The 19,124-nt window shown below is 46.8% G+C and overlaps 1 protein-coding gene across 1 annotated transcript in view; it reads right to left on the bottom strand.

Annotated features, from left to right (window-relative positions):
• The window catches only part of EVC2 (EvC ciliary complex subunit 2), a 157,295-nt gene extending 138,548 nt beyond the window's left edge, over positions 1-18,747 (bottom strand). Inside the window, exons 1-4 of the mRNA XM_005681893.3 lie at positions 18,474-18,747; positions 10,481-10,535; positions 5,882-6,048; positions 1,703-1,771 (exon numbers count right to left, since the gene is read on the bottom strand). Of these exons, the coding sequence (XP_005681950.3) occupies positions 1,703-1,771; positions 5,882-6,048; positions 10,481-10,535; positions 18,474-18,674 (492 nt within the window). The 5' untranslated portion in view covers positions 18,675-18,747. The remainder of the gene's footprint in view (positions 1-1,702; positions 1,772-5,881; positions 6,049-10,480; positions 10,536-18,473) is intronic.

The raw sequence follows: 19,124 nt of genomic DNA, 5'->3' as shown, positions 1-19,124 counted from the left end.
TCATGAAGGTTCTAGAATTCATCAGGTCTGATTTCAAAGGCCCCAGGAGAATTTTGACTCCCGCTTGACAAGTTGTTGCTCAGACCAGTTCAAAGAAACCAGGACCCTGAAATGCAGTGAAACCACAGAGAAACTTAAATGAAAAAACATCCATGCATGAGACTACAGTAGGGGAGATTGTCAAAACTGGGGTCACCAAGAAAAACAAACTGCAGCACTTTATTAATCCATTATTTTGAAGATTCAGTCCCAGCCAGTCCAGGGCCTCTGACTGTCATCCGATCTCCAAGTTTGCCCTGAGCTGGTCTCCTGTCTCCTGGCCAGCCGCCTTCCGGGTTCTGCTCACCCATGTGTTTGCACAGCTCAGTTATTCAAAGCCAGTGGCCCGTCTCCAGCTTGGCTCCCCACCTGGCCTCTGACACCTTGTCCTGCCCCCTCTCTCAAAGCTATTTCCCACCATTCCTGCCCTTCCTTCACCCCAGCTCTGCTGAAAGAGACAGAGGAGCTGAGAAAAGAGAGGGAAGTCATGTACACCCCCAAGAAGAATGAGCTCTGGATTGTAATAAGTGAAAAAAGCAAATTGTAAAACTTGGTGTATAGGGTACTGTCACCTAGGTGAAAAGGGGAAGAAAGAAGGTATGTGTATGTATGTGCACATGGGCACACACGCATACTCATAGCTACACTCATGCAGCAGGAAGCATTTCTAGGAGGACACATGAGAAAGTGGTAACTCCAATTCCATTCCAGGAAGTGAGGCAAGAGAGCCAAGGGCCTGGGCTGCAGTGAGAGCTGTGCGGTACACAGTTAGCTCAGCAGGCCTGGACTGTCCAAACCCAGCCTGTCCCAAAGAGAGGACCAGCTCCTGACGAGACTGGCCCTTAAAGCCCATGGAATATCTTGTCTGGTAAGAGTGTCTTGCTATAGTTATGGCCTTGGGCCACCCCAGGTGGTCTGTGCTAACCATGTGATTCATGGTGAGGGCCTTGGGCAAAGCTGTGTTCAGGTGACCTGAGTAACTGAGGTCAGTGACATGAGTGCTCCATCATGATGGATCCTCAATAAAAATCCTGGACTCCACGGCTTGGGTGAGCTTCCCTGGTGATATCACACACCACTGCTGGGAAAAATTAGATGCTGCTTCTTCAGGTCCATCGGGAGACCAAGTGTCTTGGGCCTGGTCTCCCCAGAACACTGTCCTACGAGCTCTTGGCTTTGCTGACTATAATCTATAAGCTCTGCTGTAATAAACTGTGACTGCGAGTAGAGCAGCTTTTCTGAGTTCCCTGAGTCCTTCTAGGGAACCACTGAACCTGACGATGGTCTTGGGGACCCTCAACACAAGGATCATGTGAAGGTCATCCCATGAGATTAGTAAGAATCAAAGACCTAAAAGACATTATATAAATTTATAAACTGTTGGCATCATACCAATGTTAAAATCTGGGAGAAAATACATGCTTTCTTTCCCATCTTAAATAATCACAGAGGATTTTCAGTAATGATTTTGTTGTTACAAAAAAAATCTTGGTGCTTCCATATAAAATATGAGATCCCTGTAAGTCACTTCATCACCCATGTCCAGATATGGGTAGACGGCCATGCGACTTGCCAGTTCTTTAAATACATAACTCTCCTAATACACATTTTTGGCAAATTCAATTACTTTCTCCTTAAGCATAAACCACCGATGAATACTCACCACTGCACATTTCTGAAAAATTACTCCATTTTCAGAAGTCCCTTGAATGTCTCTTGAAATGTCTCCATACTACAATAAAATATAGAACTTATTAGAAAATGAAAAACATTTCATGCTACACATGTTAAATAAAAGTACAAGATGAACTTTTAAAAGTGGGGGGAGGATAGAGGAACTTCCCTGGTGGCCCAGTGGTTGAGACTCCATGCTTCCAGTGTAGGGGATGCAGACTAGGTGCCTGATCCGGGAACTAAGATCCCACCTGCTGTGGGGTGTGGCCAAAAAATAAACAAGTAAAAGGCAGCGTAGAAGGGTTACTTTTGCAGTCATGCATTTTGACCCTGAAGATTTTTTTTTTTAAGTCTTACAGAACTGGAACTTAAAACCTATGAATAAAGAAAAATGTGGACATGTGATGACACGGCGCTATGTCCTGTTCTGAGCTGCGTGTCAATGACATCATTGTCACAGGGACTCAGCGAACCAGGGCTGGCACTTTAGCAGGAGGAATGTGAGCAGAGCTATGGAAAAATCCTTTGGGGATTGCTCACATGACCTGGTTTCCTAGGCCTTGTCATTGTTCAGTTGCTAAGTCGTGTCCAATTCTGTGCCATCCTATGGATTGCAGCATGCCAGGCTTCCCTGTCCTTCACAGTCTTCTTGAGTTTGCTCAAATTCATGTCAATTGAGTCAGTGATGCTATCTAACCATCTCATCCTCTGTCGCCTCCTTCTCCTTTTGCCTTCCATCTTTCCCAACAACAGGGTCTGTAGTAGTAAAGAATTTGCCTGCCAATGCAGGAGATGCAGGTTAGATCCCTGGGTCAGGAAGATCCTCTGGAGGAGGAAATGGCAACCCACTCCAATATTCTTGCCTGGAGAATCCCATGGACAGAGGAGTTTGGTGGGTTACAGCTCATGGCATCTCAGAGTCGGACAAGGCTGAGCGACTGAGCAGCGCAGCACGCACATGTCCTGAGTGGGGCACACGAGCCACAGAGCAGGAACCTGGTGAATATGGACCATGGTGTGTTGAAGTGCTTCTTGCGAGCTGGATCTCTCATTAGCAGGTAGAGAATCCACCCAGGACTGGCCTCTTCCAGCCCCACGAGGGGCTTCCCTGGTGGCTCAGTGGTAAAGAATCTGCCTGCAATGCAGGAGACCCAGGTTTGATCCCTGGGTCAGGAAGATCCCTTGGAGAAGGGAATGGCTACCCAGCCCAGTATTCTTGCCTAGAAAATCCATGGACAGAGGAGTTTTGTAGGCTATAGTCCATGGGGTTGCAAAGAGTTGGACACGACTGAGTGACTCACACACACCTCCCCCTGGAAACCAATGGAAAGCCAGGGCTCACCCACTGGATGCCAGCTCCATTGCTCCTTGTAAACACAGCTGATACCTGTTCGTTTTCATCCTTGCACATGCCCCTTGATCCCAGGCCATGCATCCCCACTGTCTGCCCCACCCACCTTCATCTGTGGTGGGTGGAGCCATACTCTGAATCACAGACCAAGGCAGCTCTCAGTGACACCGATCTAACAATGGTTATTCTTTCCCAAGTGCCAGGTGTATGCCCATCACTGTACACACATGATTTCTATTTCTCCCATTTCACAGATGAGGAAACTAAGGCTCATGGAGGTTAACCACTTGCCCAAGGCTGCACAGGTAGGAAGCTTGGAGTCTACCCAGGCAGTGTGCTGGTTATAGCTCCATATGCTATGATAGGATAGGTATAGGTAGGCATAGGTATAGATAGGATAGGTATAGCTCCATATGCTATGACTCTCCCATAGGGCACACTCCTTCTCCAGAGCATGACTCTCTCATTGTCTATTGTATAGAAACGAACAAAGACTCAGAGAGCAGAAGTGATGTTCTGAGAACATTTTGACCACAGGCAGCAGCATGAGCTGTTGAAGCCTTTGATTCTGGTTGAGTCTCTGTCCATGACCCCACCCTCATGCTGTGATGTGCCAGGACCGCAGTAAGTCCTTGAGGGCAGGCATCTGGCTTTCTAGTCTTCAGATTCCCACATGGTATCCTGCATAGGACAATCAGATAAACATAGTTTGTTGGGCAAAGACACATAGGAGGGGGATGGAGCATGGACTGGAAAGCTGATGACCACCATGGTGGCTGGATGCAGCTTGTCCTGAAGCCCAGAACCTGGGAACATGACCCTATTTGGAAAAGTGGTCTTTGAAGATGTAATTAAGCCAAGGCTCTCAAGATGAGATCATTCTGGGTTTAGGTGGGTTGGCTTTAGCCAGGTCCTAAATCCAGTGACAGGTGTCCTCATTAGTGACAGAAGAGAAGACACACCCACAGAGAAAAGGACCCAAGAAGGTGAAAGCAGAGCATGACAGTAAATGACAGGGTCAACTGGCTGGCCATGGCTCCCAGATACTCGGTCAATTGCCTCCTGATGTCACTGTGAATGTATTTTTAGATGAGATCTAATGTTTAGGTCAGTGGACTTTGAAGGAAGCTAATGACCCATCATAGTGTGGGTGGGCCTCACCCAATCAGGTGAGGTCTTAACAAAAATGATGAAGGTTTCCCCTAAGGAAGAGTGCATTCTGTGCAGAGACCTCTCCAACTTGAGTATGAGCTCTTTCTTGGGTCTCCAGGCCACACTTGCAGATCGTGGACTTTGCCGGCCCCTACAATCACATAAGCAATTTCTTGAAATAAATCTCCACCTCCCTCCTTCACATATGTGTGTGTGTGTATCTGTGTGTGTGTATACACACATCCCACCGGTTTCGTTTCTCTGTAGAATCCCAATATAAAGATTGGAGTAATGCAGCCACAAGCCAAGGAAAGCTCCCGAAGCTGAAAGAGATAAGGATGGATTTTCCCCTACAAGCTCCCAGTAAAAGCACAGCTCCGCTGATACCCTGACTTTGGCCTTCCTGCCTCTAGAAAAAAGAGAGAATAAATTTCACTGTTCTAAGCCACCATGTTGGTAATAACTTGTCACACAACTATCTAATACAAAATGTGGGAGACTAACACAAAACGTAGCCAAGGGCCAAGGAGGAGCTTGTCGCCGTAGTAGCCTGTTGGCTGAACCCAGTGGTTCTCAAGCCATTATAAGTCATGACAGCTTAGGGGAGAGTCAGCCTCATGTGGCACCAACACATTACATAGAGTATGAGGGACACTGGGAGCAGGGACAGCGGCTAAGAGCAGGGGTCACACATCCTAGTCCTGCCACTTCGGCCTGTGGGATCCTGAACAAACTCCTTAATCTCTCCAACCTTCAGTTCCTATTTGTAAAAAGGGAATAAAAATGGTACCTGTTTAAGAAACTCATAATGAGGCTCCAGTGAGAGTATGCATAGAAAGCACTAAGCCTATGGTTTTTCCAGTAGTCATGTATGGATGTGAGAGTTGGACAATAAAAAAAGGATGAGTGCCCAGGAATTGATGCTTTTGAACTGTGGTGTTGGAGAAGATTCTTGAGAGTCCCTGGGACTGCAAGGAGATCAAACCAGTCCATCCTAAAGGAACCAGTCCTGAATATTCATTGGAAGGACTGATGCTGAAGCTGAAGCTCCAATACTTTGTCCACCTAATGCAAAGAGCCGACTCATTAGAAAAGACCCTGACGCTGGGAAAGATTGAGGGCAGGAGGAGAAGGGAATGACAGAGGATGAGATGGTTGGATGGCATCACTGACTTGATGCACGTGAGTTTGAGCAAACTCAAGGAGATAGTGAAGGACAGGGAAGCCTGGCATGCTGCAGTCCACGGGGTCGCAAAGAGTTGGACATGACTGAGAAACTGAACAACAACATGCCTGGCAAGTGGAAAATACTTTTTAAACATTTGGCACTATTATCGGTAGCAGCGTTTTCATAACAGGTGCAAGTGAATCGATCCAGTTAAAGTAAAACCCCATGCACTGCTTTAGAACCAGCAGACAAGGCTGCCTAATGCTCAGATTCACACATCCTATTCATCTAAATACTGTATATTGTATAGAAGAAGCAGCTCTCTGTAAAGAAAAATGGATTTGCTCCCTAATGACAACTACATTTAGTGAAAGAGAAAGAATAGGTGTTTTTTGGAGGAGGAACAAAAGCCTGTGACATTTTCTACACAAGTGATCCAAAACTGGTTTCTTTACAATTTCTGATACGTCTTTAAAAGAACTGAACATGTTACTTACCAGGCGGTGTGTTACAGCAGAGTCTCTTTTAAACAAGGTCTTCCTAGGCCATGAGTGTGTAAAAGCAAAGACGGAATGAACCCATGGCTCACTAGAGGCTGCAGAAGCCAGGGGTGGGTTAAAGACTTCAATTTCCTTACTGAATTTCATTCTGAATGGCGCCTCCTCTGCAAAACAGTAACGTGCATGCATTACATAATACAAAAAGGCAATGGTTAAACTCTGGAAGCAAACCACATGATACATGGCAGGCATTTGGAAAATCTTTGCTGAGTAAGTGAACGAGAGTGTGAATGAATGAATGACTTAATTCTTTGCCAAGAAAGTGAGAAGTTCTCATTGGGAGCCATAGAGCTTAAGAAGAGTTTCTTGAAGTGTGTGCTTCTTACCTGAGCTGTAGGCTGAAATGTACATGCCTGGCCCTCCTGTAGACCAGCTGAATCAGAACCACTAGGCAAGGGAGGAGGCATGGGTGATTCCTACACTTAGCATCAGAGGGCCCTGGGTTCCGATCCTGGCTCTGTCACTCGCCAGCTGTGCCCTTGGGAAAACCTCTAATCACTCTGTAAATTTCTATTTTGAAGTGACCAGAATTGTGGAGCCGTGCCTTTTCAACATTTATCTTCTATCCAAGTACAAACTGTATATGGGCTGAGAATGAATCCTGTTTTTCACCCTTCCTTACACGGAGTATTGATAGCAAGGTCTTTAGAACGGCTTTGGAACCCCTTTTATAGAATTTCTATATAAATGTAGGAAAAATTAAAATTTAAAAAAAATAATGTGAAACTGGATCCTGGATAAAATCAGTATCTTTTTTCCCAGAATACTATCTGTGGTTCAGTTCATGATGTTGGAATGGGGACAAAGGTGAGCATCTGGGAATTGAGAGCCCTCCCCATGGAAACCGGTAGGTGCTTTCCCAGGCTGGCTGCTCAGTTGGACTGTTGGAGGCAATCACAGAAGTGGCACAAAACACCCACCTCCAGACCCCAGTCCAGTCCTTCGGGCTAAGGAACAAAGACTCACTGGTCTCAAATCTTAAGGCCACTCTGGGCTTTGTCTCTGGTGGGGGTGTCAAAGCCCCTGCTCTTCCAGGTGCTCAGAAGGCCCAGCTGTGGGCTCTGATGAAGACCTGAATGAGAACAGACACCGCTACTGTCCACAGACAGTACAGAAGGAAGTCAAGCTCTGACCTGACCATCACCTCCCACTACGTCACTACCCAGCGGTCTCCCCACTAATGTGCTGTCATGTGGGTTATCGGTTGTGACTCTGCAGCTGTTTGAATGCACCCTCTCTCCCTCACCTCTGGGCTCCCACATGCCTGGAAGCCTCTCCCTCTGCTTCCTTCTCCTGCTAATTGCTACTTCTCAGGACTCACCTGAGACTCAACACCTCCTCCAGGAAGCCTTCCCTGAAGCCTTCCCAGTGACCTCCTTCCTCTACCCTCTGCTCTCACTACAACCACAATCCTAAGTACACTCACTCCCTTACCCAAAATGTCTGCTTAATTAGTAACTAAAAGTTTTCCGTGACTATGGTAATATCACCTCAACTTATTTTACTCAAATGAAAACACTGGATTTTGTAAACTTTTGTAAAGTCTTTTGCAAAGACTGCTTGTTGTTCTTCAGTTGCTAGATCATATCTGACTCTTGGCAGCCCTGGGGATTGCAGCATGCCAGGCTCCTCTGTCCTCCACTATCTCTTGGGATTTGCTCAAACTCATGTCCATTGAGTCAGTAATGCTATATAATCATCTCATCCTCTGTCATCCCCTTCTCCTTCTGCCTTCAATCCTTCCCAGCATCAGGGTCTTTTCTAATGAGTCAGCTCTTCATATCAGGTGGCCAAAGTATTGGAGCTTCAGGTTCAGATCAGTCCTTCCAATGAATATTCAGGACTGATTTCCTTTAGGATTGATTGGTTTGATCTCCTTGCAGCCCAAGGGACTCTTAAGAGTCTTCTCCAGCAACACGCTTTGAAAGCATCAATTCTTGAGCATTCAGCTTTCTTTATGGTCAACTCTCACACCCAAACATGACTACTGGAAAAACCATAGCTTTGACTACACGGACCTTTGTTGGCAAAGTGATGCCTTTGCTTTTTAATACACTGTCTGTGTTTGTCATAGATTTACTTCCAAGGAGCAAGCTTTAACTTCATGGCTGCAATCACCATCCACAGTGATTCTGGAGCCCAAGAAAATAAAATCTGTCACTTCTTCAACTTTTTCCCCCTCTACTGGCCATGACATGATGGAACTGGATGCCCTGATCTTAGTTTTTTTCATGTTGAGTCTTGAGCCAGCTTTCTCACTCTCCTCTTTCACTTTCATCAAGAAGGCTCTTTAGTTCCTCTTCATTTTCTGCCATAAGGGTAGTGTCATCTGCATATCTGAGGCTATTGATATTTCTCCCGTCTATCTTGATTCCAGCTTGTGCTTCATTCAGCCCAACTTGTCACATGATGTACTCTGCAGATAAGTTAATTAAACAAGGTGACAATATATAGCCTTGTCGTACTCTTTTCCCAATTTTGAACCAGTCCGTTGTTTCATGCCTGGTTCTAACTGTTGCTTTTTTACCTGCATAAGATTTCTCAGGAGACCAGTAATGTGGTCCGGTATTCCCATCTCTTTAAGAATTTTCCACAAGTTTGTTGTGATGCACACAGTTAAAGGCTTTATTGTAGTCAATGAAGCAGAAGTAGATGATTTTCTATAACTCTCTTTCTTCATGATCCAGTAAAAGTTGGCAATTTGATCTCTGGTTCCTCTCCCTCTTCAAAACCCAGCTTGTACATCTGGAAGTTCTCAGTTCATGTACTGCTGAAGCCTAGCTTGAAGGATTTTGAGCATAACATTGCTAGCGTGTGAAATGAGAGCCATTATACAGTAGTTTGAACATTCTTTGGCATTGCCCTTCTTTGGGATTGGAATGAAAACTGACTTCTTGCAGTCCTATGGCCACTGCTGAGTTTTCCAAATTTGATTACATATTGAGTGTGGCAGAATAACAGAAGACATAAAAAATACTTTTACCTCCCCCAGAAAATGAAATACATTTATCCCTGGACTAAAACAAGGTGTATTTATAACCTGTGTCAATTCTGGATGAAAAGTCTGTTCTGCCTTCCCAGGACCCCTCCCTTCAGGGCAGGCCCCCGACTAATCAGTAAGATTCTAGCTCAGTCTCTACAGACAAACCTGGATCCCAGCACATCCTGGTCCCCAGGAGGCCAGACTTAAGCCCAGAACCCAGAGCACCAGTGATGGGACTGGGGACTGGCATGGGACTCAGACTGTCCATCAGTCTTCCCTGAACTTCTGTCGAGCTACAGAAAGTCTCTTCCTTTCTGCAAGTGGCAGCAATTACTTCCACATGGAAAGAATGTCCCTGAGAATGACACTCACCAGATGAAAGCAGGAGCCTCTATGGAAAGAGAAAAGCAGAGCCCTGAGAACACTGTGCTCCTGGATCCGGGGCCTGTGCAGTCCAGCGATAAGGGTCAACAAATTGCTCATTGCTTAGTTTCAGTTGGATTTCTGAAACCTGGTGTGGTAGACTTTCAGTGTGTGCATATTCAGTTATGTCCGACTTTTTGCAATCCTGTTAGGCTCCCTGTCCATAGGATTTCCCAGGCAAGAATACTGGGGTGGGTTACCATTTCCTTCTCCAGGGGACCTTCCCGACCCAGGGACTGAACCTAGATCACCTGCATCTCCTGCACTGGCAGAAGGATTCTTTACTGCTGAGCCATCTGGGAAGTCAGGTAGACTCAGTAATGGTCCCCAAAGACACCCAGGTCCTAATCTCAGCAACCTGTAAATATGTTCTCTTATGTGGCAACAGACTCTTCACAGATATGATTAAATTAAAGGCCCTTAATTTAATTGATGAGGAAGTAACCTGGATTATCCAGGGGGCCATAAATGTAATCCCAGATGTCCTTACAGAGGGAGGCAAAGAGAGATTTGACATGCAGAAGAGAGGGTTATGGGACCACTGAGGCAAGAAGCAATGCTGCTGGCTGGGAGGCTGCAGGAAGGGTCATGACCTGCAGGATCCAAGGAATGAAGCTCCAGATCCTAGAGAAGGAAGAATATTCTTCCCAGGGCCTGGAGACAGTGCTGACACCCTGACATCAGACCAGTTAAACTGACTGAACTTTTGCCCTCCAGAACTATATGAGAATACATCCATACTGTTTTACCACTAAATCTGTGATAACTTGTTACAGCAGCAAAAAGAAACTCATACAGTTGACTAATACATATACACTAAAACACATTCTGCGTTTTCTTCATCAGGCACCTTCAGGGGAGAATCAAGATTCCCCCTTACCTGAATCATTATTGATTCTTGATGCTTACCAATTATTATTGAATCTTACCAAGACTCAATCACCACCTTACCTGAACTCAGATCTGGGCACCCAGACCACTGCTGCAGGATGGGACCCACTACCTTTGCTCTGTAAGGTACATAGGCGAGCAGGGTGCCAGGGAGGCAGAAGCAGGAGGTCTATGGCTTTAGGGTCTGGTCCCCTCTCATGGTCAAATCAATAAAAAAATCAGCCAAGAGAAAAACTTACCTGGAGTCGTAACGTGAGAATTTTCCACACTGGGCCAAATCCCAAGGGGTAAGTCCTAAAAGTCCAAAGGCACAAAGATGTTATTGAAGAAAACACTAGAAGTGGTTGAAAAGTCATCTCTGTAAATGGCCTGCATGGAGAGGAGCTGCACGTTTATCCTGACACCTGATGTAAATCTTTCTAAGTCAACCATCTCCACCAGCATCTGAGTAGAGGATTATATAATTGCATTCCTGGAAGCTGTCTAGGGAGACTACACAGTGCAGTGGAAATTTCACACAGTTAGACCTGAGCTCGAATCCCAACTCTGCTTTTCACGAACCCTCTGATGCGGGGAGAGCCTCAAGCCTCTGAATTCCCAAAATCCTGCTTGTTTTCACAGAGTGGTACATAAAACACTGGCCTGGGAGTTGGAGACCTAGATTTGAGCTTGAACCATTTATCTGCTGTGTGTCCTTGGTCAAGTCTCTTAGACTCTCTGAGCCTCAGATATTTCTTCTGCAAAGTGTAGAACTCCCCCCAGCTTGCTTCACCTTGTTCAGTGATGAAAATTTGTCCAAACAGGGCTCAGTCAACCCCTCCATCCCATCTTTGTGAAATACTGAGCCCTAAAGAAGCACAGAGCCCTCCACTATAAAACAGTAACAATAATCATTATCATGATTATTACTATAGTGCCTTGGCTAGAGCCCTTGAAATGGGCCAAGCCCCATGCTGTGCACAGCAGCATTATTCTCAATAGCCTAAAGGTAGAAGGAACCTAACATCCACTGATGGATGGATGGACAAGCAAAAGTGAAGTGAAAGTTGCCCAGCTGTGACTAACTCTTTGTGACCCCATGGACTACACAGTCCATGAAATTCTCCAGGCCAGAAGACTGGAGTGGGTAGCCTTTCCCTTCTCCAGGGGATCTTCCCAACCCGGGGATCAAAACCCAGGTCTCCCACATTGCAGGTGGATTCTTTACCAACTGAGCTGTCAGGGAAGCCCATGCAAAAGTGGTCCATGCATAAAATGAAATATCATTCAGCCTTAAAACGAAGGAAAATCTGTCACAGGCTACAATATGGATGAAACGTGAGGACATCAGGCCAAGTGAAATAAGCCAGTAGCAAAAATGCAAATAGTGTATGATTCCACTTATAGGAGATATGTAAAATTCATAGAGACAGAAAGTAGAAGGGTGGTTGTCAGGGGCTGGGGGACAGCAGAATGGGGGGTTGTTGATTGATGGGGACAGAGCTTCAGTATCACAAGATTAAAATAATTCTGCAGATGGAAACACAAAAATGTGAATGTATTTAACATTGCTGAACTATACACTTAAAAAGGGATAAGAGGGTAAATTTTGTTGTGAATGGTGGTGGTGGTGGTTTAGTTGCTAAGTTATGTCCGACTCTTTGCAACCCCCTGGACTGTAGCCCACCAGGCTCCTCTGTCCATGGGATTTCCCAGGCAAGAATACTGGAGTGGGTTGCCCTCACCTCCTCTAGGGTATCTTTCCAATCCAGGGATCAAACCTGTGTCTCCTAAATTGCAGGCAGATGTTTTACTGACGAGCCACCAGGGAAGACCATTTTGTTATGTATATTTTACCACAACTACAAATATAAATATATAAATAAAGCAGGTCTATGATCATCTAGGAAAAAACTCTGAGATACATCAAGTGAGATCACTAGATCACAATACGATGAATAATACAGTCTCATCTAATAAAAATGACAATAAAAATAAAATAAAACAATAAAAATAAAAATATTTAATAAATTAAAAAAATATTTAATATATTGTTATATATTTGATAGTTATATTCACTTTATTTTTTATATAAATTATGTTAGTACATATGCATGCATACTCAGTCACTAACTTACAACCAACTCTTTTTTTCTTTTTTTTTTTTTTTACAACCAACTCTTTGGTGACCCCATGGACTAGTAACCTGCCAGGCTCCTCTGTCCATGGAATTTCCCAGGCAAGAATACTGAGTGGGTTGCCACTTCCTCTTCCAGGGGATCTTCCTGACCCAGGGATTGAACCCTAGTCTCCTGCGTCTCCTGTACTGGCAGGCGGATTCTTTACCACTGAGCCATCAGAGAACCCCCATATTAGTACATGTAGTTACATATTTAGTAAGTTACTTTATTAGTACCTATACTTATATATTTAGTAATATGAAAATATATGTAGATATTTAACAATATGTTTAATATTAATTACTTGTAGGTTTAATATATAGTTACATGTTTAACAATATGGCATATAACACCATAGATCATAACCATGTATTATTTTTAAAAGCCTAGGCAGGAGTATGCAGAAGTGTTAGCCTTGGGGACTTGGGGACTGAGTGTGTGTGCAGTAGGGGGGATCCAATCTCCACACCGCATGTATTGCTTTGTTCCTTGTAACAAAGAGCATGTGCCCATGTCTCACCGCAACAATAGCAAAAATGACAGTAATAAGGCCCCAAGTGATGGAGACAAGACCTCTCATGCCTGGTAGAAACATTGTCCCTGAGATCTCCCTGGACAGGTATGTGTGGCCAGAACAACCACTAGCTCATAACACGCCTTTCCACAAGGTGGAAAGAGGCACCATTTTCTCTGAAGAATGCCGTGTGCCAGACACTGTCTTTGCTGCCATTTGGCAGGAAACAAGAAATCTAAGAGCTTCCATTCTAGGCCCTGCATAGGGACCTCCTTCTAACAAGCATAGTACGTTGGGCGGGCAGGGAGGGTTGGGGGGATGGGTAGTGAGTTCATGGCAGAGCAACCTGGCCAGTGCTGGTCCAGCCAAGATTTCAAGGTCAACAACAACAGCAAAACATCCCAGAAAAATTCCTCTAAATTGCTTGTCCCTACTCCTGAAATTTAAGACCACGCCATAGTTTCCACCTTATCTAACATTTCTTCCCCTTTGACTGGGAGTCAGCTAAGCAATCATTTTTGTCATTTTGTTTCATTTAAGGAAACACTGACTAATTAGATCATTTTCACTGTGTGGGCAGACATCTGTTCCCAGCTTAATTTTTGGACGCCAGGCAGAATTCCAGGCAACTCACAGTTATTTGAGAGTCTTCCATCTTTGTTTCCACTGGTAGTAACAGCTTTCTTAAATATTCCACTCTTTCAAATAAGTTAATTAACAGTATCTCAAATCTATGTTCATATCTAAACTAATGTTCCCAAACTGGGAAAATTTCTAGTCAAAGAAAATTCCCAAAGCTGTTTTGTAGGACAAGATGTTCTGTACATTACTTTTCATGTGGCTGCATATCATTATGAACATAGAGACCACATTTTAATGTTTCTAAATCTGTCTCCTTTGATGCTCAGAAATTGAATATGTGCTTAGAACCGTGGGGTATTTTTTTCACTGTAATAAACTAGAATGAAATCTGAAAACAACAACAACAAAACTAACAAAACAAAGATTGTTTTAAAAAAATCCACAAACAGCCGTAAGTCATGTTGCCAGATACACCCGGATGAATCCCAACAGAAAGCACCCTGCAAAATCCCCACCCAGTCCTCCTCCAAACTGCCAAGGTCCTCACAACAAAGGAAGTGACAGCTACATGTACAGTGATGTCCTGGGTGGGGGCCCGGGACCGAAAAGGACATTGGGTACAAGAACTAAGGAAATCTGAATAAACTATGGACTTTTTCCAATGGCTTGTCAAGGTTAGACCATTAATTGTAATAAATGTACCTTACTAGGGCTTCCCAGGTGGCTCAGTGGAAAAGAATCCGCCTGCCAGTGCAGCAGACACGAGAGACACGGGCTCAATCTCTGAGTCAAGAAAGATGCCCTGGAGTAGGAAACGGCAACCCACTCCAGTATTCTTGCCTGGAGAATCCCATGGACAAAGGAGCCTGGCAGGCTATATAGTCCATGGGGTTGCAAAGAGTCAGACACGACTGAATGACTAAGTACATGTGAGTGCACATACCTTACTAACGTCAGATGCCAAGAGTAGGGGCAGCTGTGCATTGGGGGGGGGGGAATATATATGAATTTTTTGCACCACGTGTATGATTTTTCTAAAATCTAAAACTGTTCTAAACACTAAAATCTGTTAACTAAAAAAATACAAGAATTAATTGTGAGGTCTCTGGGGTGAACAGTGGTGCCACAGGGCACCAACTCCCACACACGTCTGCCCGTGCCATCCCTGCCCCTGGAATTCTCCACCTATTCTTTCCCCAGCACTTGCCGCATGGCAGGCTCTGTGGCAGGCCCCTGACTTTATGGAAGGACAAAGGCCCTGTTCCAACAGACACTTCCACTCAACGGAGAGGAGCAGGATAGCAAGTGCCCAGGGAGCAAACGACTCAGCAAGCCCTCTTGGCTGAGGCTCCTTGAGGTCTCATCAGTTCCTGGGTGTCACTAGCCTCGGCGTGCCTCTCTGGGGGCTCCTTGGCCACCATGAGCAGCCTGGTCCCACAGAGACCATGCCAACCACCAGTCGATACCCCACTTCAATGTCCAGCCTTCCCTTCCCTGTGTGAAGCCCCTCTCCAAGATGGCACAGGTCAGCTGACAAGGTCATGATGACCTCAACGGTCTCATTTCACAGCCAGTTCTCCATCCCCATTGCACACAACTCACGGGCAGTATTTGGCATGAGTGCAGTAGCATCTTATGACTGCTGTAACAAGTCACTACAAACCGAGCGACTCAGAACAAATCTATGCTTATTATCACATGGTTCTGGAGGTTGGGAGTCTCACATAGGTCTCACTGGACTAAAATCAAGGTGTCTGCAGGGCTACATTCTTTTCTGGAGGCTGTGGGGGCAGCCTCTTCCAGCCTCTAGAGGCAGCCCACCCTTCCTCAGTTCATAGCCCCTTCCTGCATCTTCAAAACCAGCAGCAGCAGGTTGAGGCCTCACAGGGCATCTCTCTGACCTTCTTTCAAGGTCACATCTCCTTCGGACTCTCTCCTGCCTCCCTCTTCCATTTTGAAAGACCCTTAGGTTTATACTGGTCCACCGAGATGATCCAAGGTCAGCTGAATAGCAACGTGAATTTCATCTGCAATATCAATCTCCCTTTGTCAAGGGATGGAACACACTCACAGGCTCCATGGATCGGGATATGAACATCATTGGGGAATCCTCTCTTCCCAAAACGCCTTCCTTCCTTGTCCTTGGTTTCCTTCCTATAAAATCAGCCACACTTTCTGATCTCCTTTGCTGAATCCTTTCTTCTTTCTGGTCTGGCCTTGGTATTGCTCCAGGCCTCTGCCCTAAGGCCTCACTCTTCCCAAACTATACTTACCCCCAAGGAAAACTCAGCCAGGTCCTGGGTACACCAGGGTTAAAGGCATCTGTGCACTGACCACTCCCTGGTAAAGATCTCCAGCTCAGAATTTTCACCCAGATCAGGACTCACCCATCACTACTCTCCTACACATCTCTACCTGGATGCCACGTGGTGGGGGGCAGGGGTCGCGGGTCAAACTCAATAAGACCAAATCAGAATTCCTCATGGCCTTCTGAGGCTTCTGCATATGAGCAAACGGTATCCATAGTCTTCTGTGTGTTCAGACCCAAGTCCTTGTTTTCATTCTTGACTCCTTCCTTCGTCTCTCTCCATCTGCATCCAGTCACAGCAAACTCTGCTGGCTCCACTTTCAAATCCCAAATCCAGCAGCTTCTCAGCAGCTGTCCACTAACCTCACTGGTCCATTTCATCTCCATCATCTGCCTGGTCTCCTGCCTGCCTCTGCTCTTGGTCGTTACTTTCATCGCTGCCCTCTATTCTCATAGCTGCCACGGAGATGCTTTAAAAAGACGAGTCAAAGCAGGTCACTCATCTGCTCAAAACCCACCCACAGCTTCCAACAAAATAACAGTGAGAGTCTTAACCACCATCCACAGGGCCTTTCCTGATGTGGCCCCTCCCCATCCTCTGGCTCCACCTCTACCCACTCCTCCTTCCTCCCCCCTCATCCCTGCTCTAATCGCACCAGCATCGGTGCGGTCCTGGACCACACCAAGCACATCCTGCCTCTGGTCTTGGTCCTCACTGTCTCTGGCCTTTGTCCTCATACAATCTCCTTTGGGAAGTTTTTCTCCAGAAGCACCCATGTCCCTCCCTCATTCCATCCAGGGCTCTGCTTAACTGTCACCACCCCAGAGCACTTTCTGTGACCACCCTGTCCAAACAGCGCTCAAAGCCACCCCTTCCAGTCCACTCTGCCCACTGCACTTCTCTACAGCCTGAACTGCCAACTCCTACATCATAGATTAATACCACTTGGTGCCCTTTTCCCCCTAAGAATGCTGGATTCTAAAGGGTAGAGACTGTCTTGCTCTCTCATATCTCAAGCACCTAGAACAGTCTGATGTCTAAAGGGGGCGTCCATAAACACTCAGAAGACTCTTGCCCACTCAAGTCTTCACTGTCTCTCTCCTTCCGGCACACTTCCAATAGAACTTTCTGGGATGGTGGGAATGTTCTATGGTCTGGGCTGTCCAATATGGTAACCACTAACCTATGGGGCCACCAAGCACCTGCAACGTTTAAATTCAAACAGCCACAACGTGGCCAGGGCTACTGTACTGGACACAGCAGTTTCAGAACATCTGGGAAATGGTTGTAACTATTACCTCACCCTTTGCAGGAAGGGATAAGGATTAATAAGTTAACATGAGCATTTATGCTCCGGTTTTCAAAGTACTCTTGTGAATGGCCTGGCAACAAACATCTATGTGAATGTTCTGGCATTGACTTTACAAAGGAAAGAGCCGTTGAGGACAGGCGGGTGGGCTCTGAATGTGAGAGCACAGGACGGGCCTGGGGGGCATGGCACTCTGGGTCTCAGTTTTCTCTTCGGCAAAATGGGCCAGATACTTCCAATCTCAAAGGCCAGGAACAAGTGAAAGGACTCTGTGAAAATGTTCATCATGATCTTTCTAAAAGCTCAGAAAATTGACACAGTATTATTATTTTGTCTTCTCTAGTGAAAGCCTAAGAACCAATCATAGACAGTGAAAGAAATCTCATTTAAAAGACCTAAATCTCTGCAGCGAGTATAGCAGGCACCCTGGGGCCTATACTTAGAAAATGCAACAGAATAAGAGGAGCCAGGCCCTGAGGAAGGGCTGGGAGGACCACAAGGCAGCGACGGGCCGGACCACTGGACAGGCATTCCTGGGAGCAGAAGCCTGGATTTGCAACTGCGGTTAGAGTGAAAGCGGGTGTGAGCAGGGGAGAAAAGTGGTCAGATGTATACCACAGACAGGTCATCTACAGGTCAGGGGGACATGAATGGTAGAACGCACAAATTAGGGGAGCGGGGGTAACCCAGAGGAAAGAGTCATCAAAGGCCAGAGGCTGAGGGATGGGGGACTGAACCTAATGCATGCAGCCTGGATGGGAGGACAGACATCTGAGATGATCAGGAGGAAAAGGCAGTGGGCCTGGCGATCAGATTTGGGAGAGGAGGAGGAGGAAGTATCTAGGATGTGAGCCAGAGCTCCATGCCCTCTCAAGTTAGGGACCACAGGGGCAAGGGCAGGGTGAAGTAGAAATGGCTACATTCGCACTCGCAGAAAACTCCAGCCATTGTGCCTTTTGTCAACTGCTGCACTCTTCCGGAGCACTCACCTGCGAAAGTCGTTCTATCTGCACTCCTGAACTCATCTAAACGCTCACATCGACCCTCTGGGGTAGACCCTGCAATAGGTACAGATCAGAAGCGACCTGCCCTAGGTCTCAGAGCTCTTAGGTGGCCTAAGGGGATCTACCGGGCCGTCTGTAAGGTCCAAGCTCTCAGCCACAAACCACACCGCTTTCCCCACCTTTTCAGGGCGTATTCCGGCCACAAGCTGGATCCACCAGGGTTGCATCTTACTCAGATCCCGCCCTCCCTTTCGGGTAATTTCCCCAACCCAAAGGGCACCCCCCCGCCGCCAGGAGCGTAGGTGAAGCCACATCTCAGGAGTCAGACCCGAGATTGGAAGCGGGTCCTCCTTACCTGGGCAGTCCGCTCAGGCCCCGCCCCGGGAGCCGTAGGGGGGTCCCGGAGAGGCCGCGGGCCCAGGGGGTGCTGGAGGGGAACCCGCCCCGCGGGGAGCTGGCCGAGGTTTCCGGACTCCGCGGGCAGCGCCAGTGCAGCGGCCAGCAGGCTCCCCGCCAGCACCCACGTGGCTCGCCCCGGGCCCCTCGCGGAAAGCATTGCCCGTCTGGGTCCCGCGACCCCGCAAGTGGCTGCTGGTGCAGGCGGAGTTGGGGCAGCTTCCGGACCCCAGGCCCTGCCCCGCCGCCGCCGAGCATGCTCAGTGCGAACCTCCGCGGAAAGTTTTCTGGGAACAAGACACTGGCATCTGGGGCTTGGCGAGCCAGCAGGAGGCCTTGGACCAAGCATGAGAGGGAGGGAAGGAGGGAGGGAGCCAAGCTGGCGAGGCCTGGGAGAAGTGGCCACACTTGGGTTTCCCCTTGCTTCACCTGGGGGCTCTACCAAAAGCAGATCGGTGATTCCTGCTCCCAGAAAGTTGAGAGGTTCCAAGTGCTCCTCTGTTAATGCCTACTCCGTTCTCGAAGTCTCAGCTCAGGCCCGTCTCCTCCAGCAAGCCTTCCCTGATACAGTGGACGGAATCCCAAGTCTACGCAGGAGCAGCAGGCCCTC

Source organism: Capra hircus, chromosome 6 (genome assembly GCF_001704415.2).
Source record: "Capra hircus breed San Clemente chromosome 6, ASM170441v1, whole genome shotgun sequence".
NCBI classification, from domain to species: domain Eukaryota; kingdom Metazoa; phylum Chordata; class Mammalia; order Artiodactyla; family Bovidae; genus Capra; species Capra hircus.
Note: the sequence above shows the minus strand (reverse complement) of the source record. Positions and strands in the feature narration are given on the sequence as shown.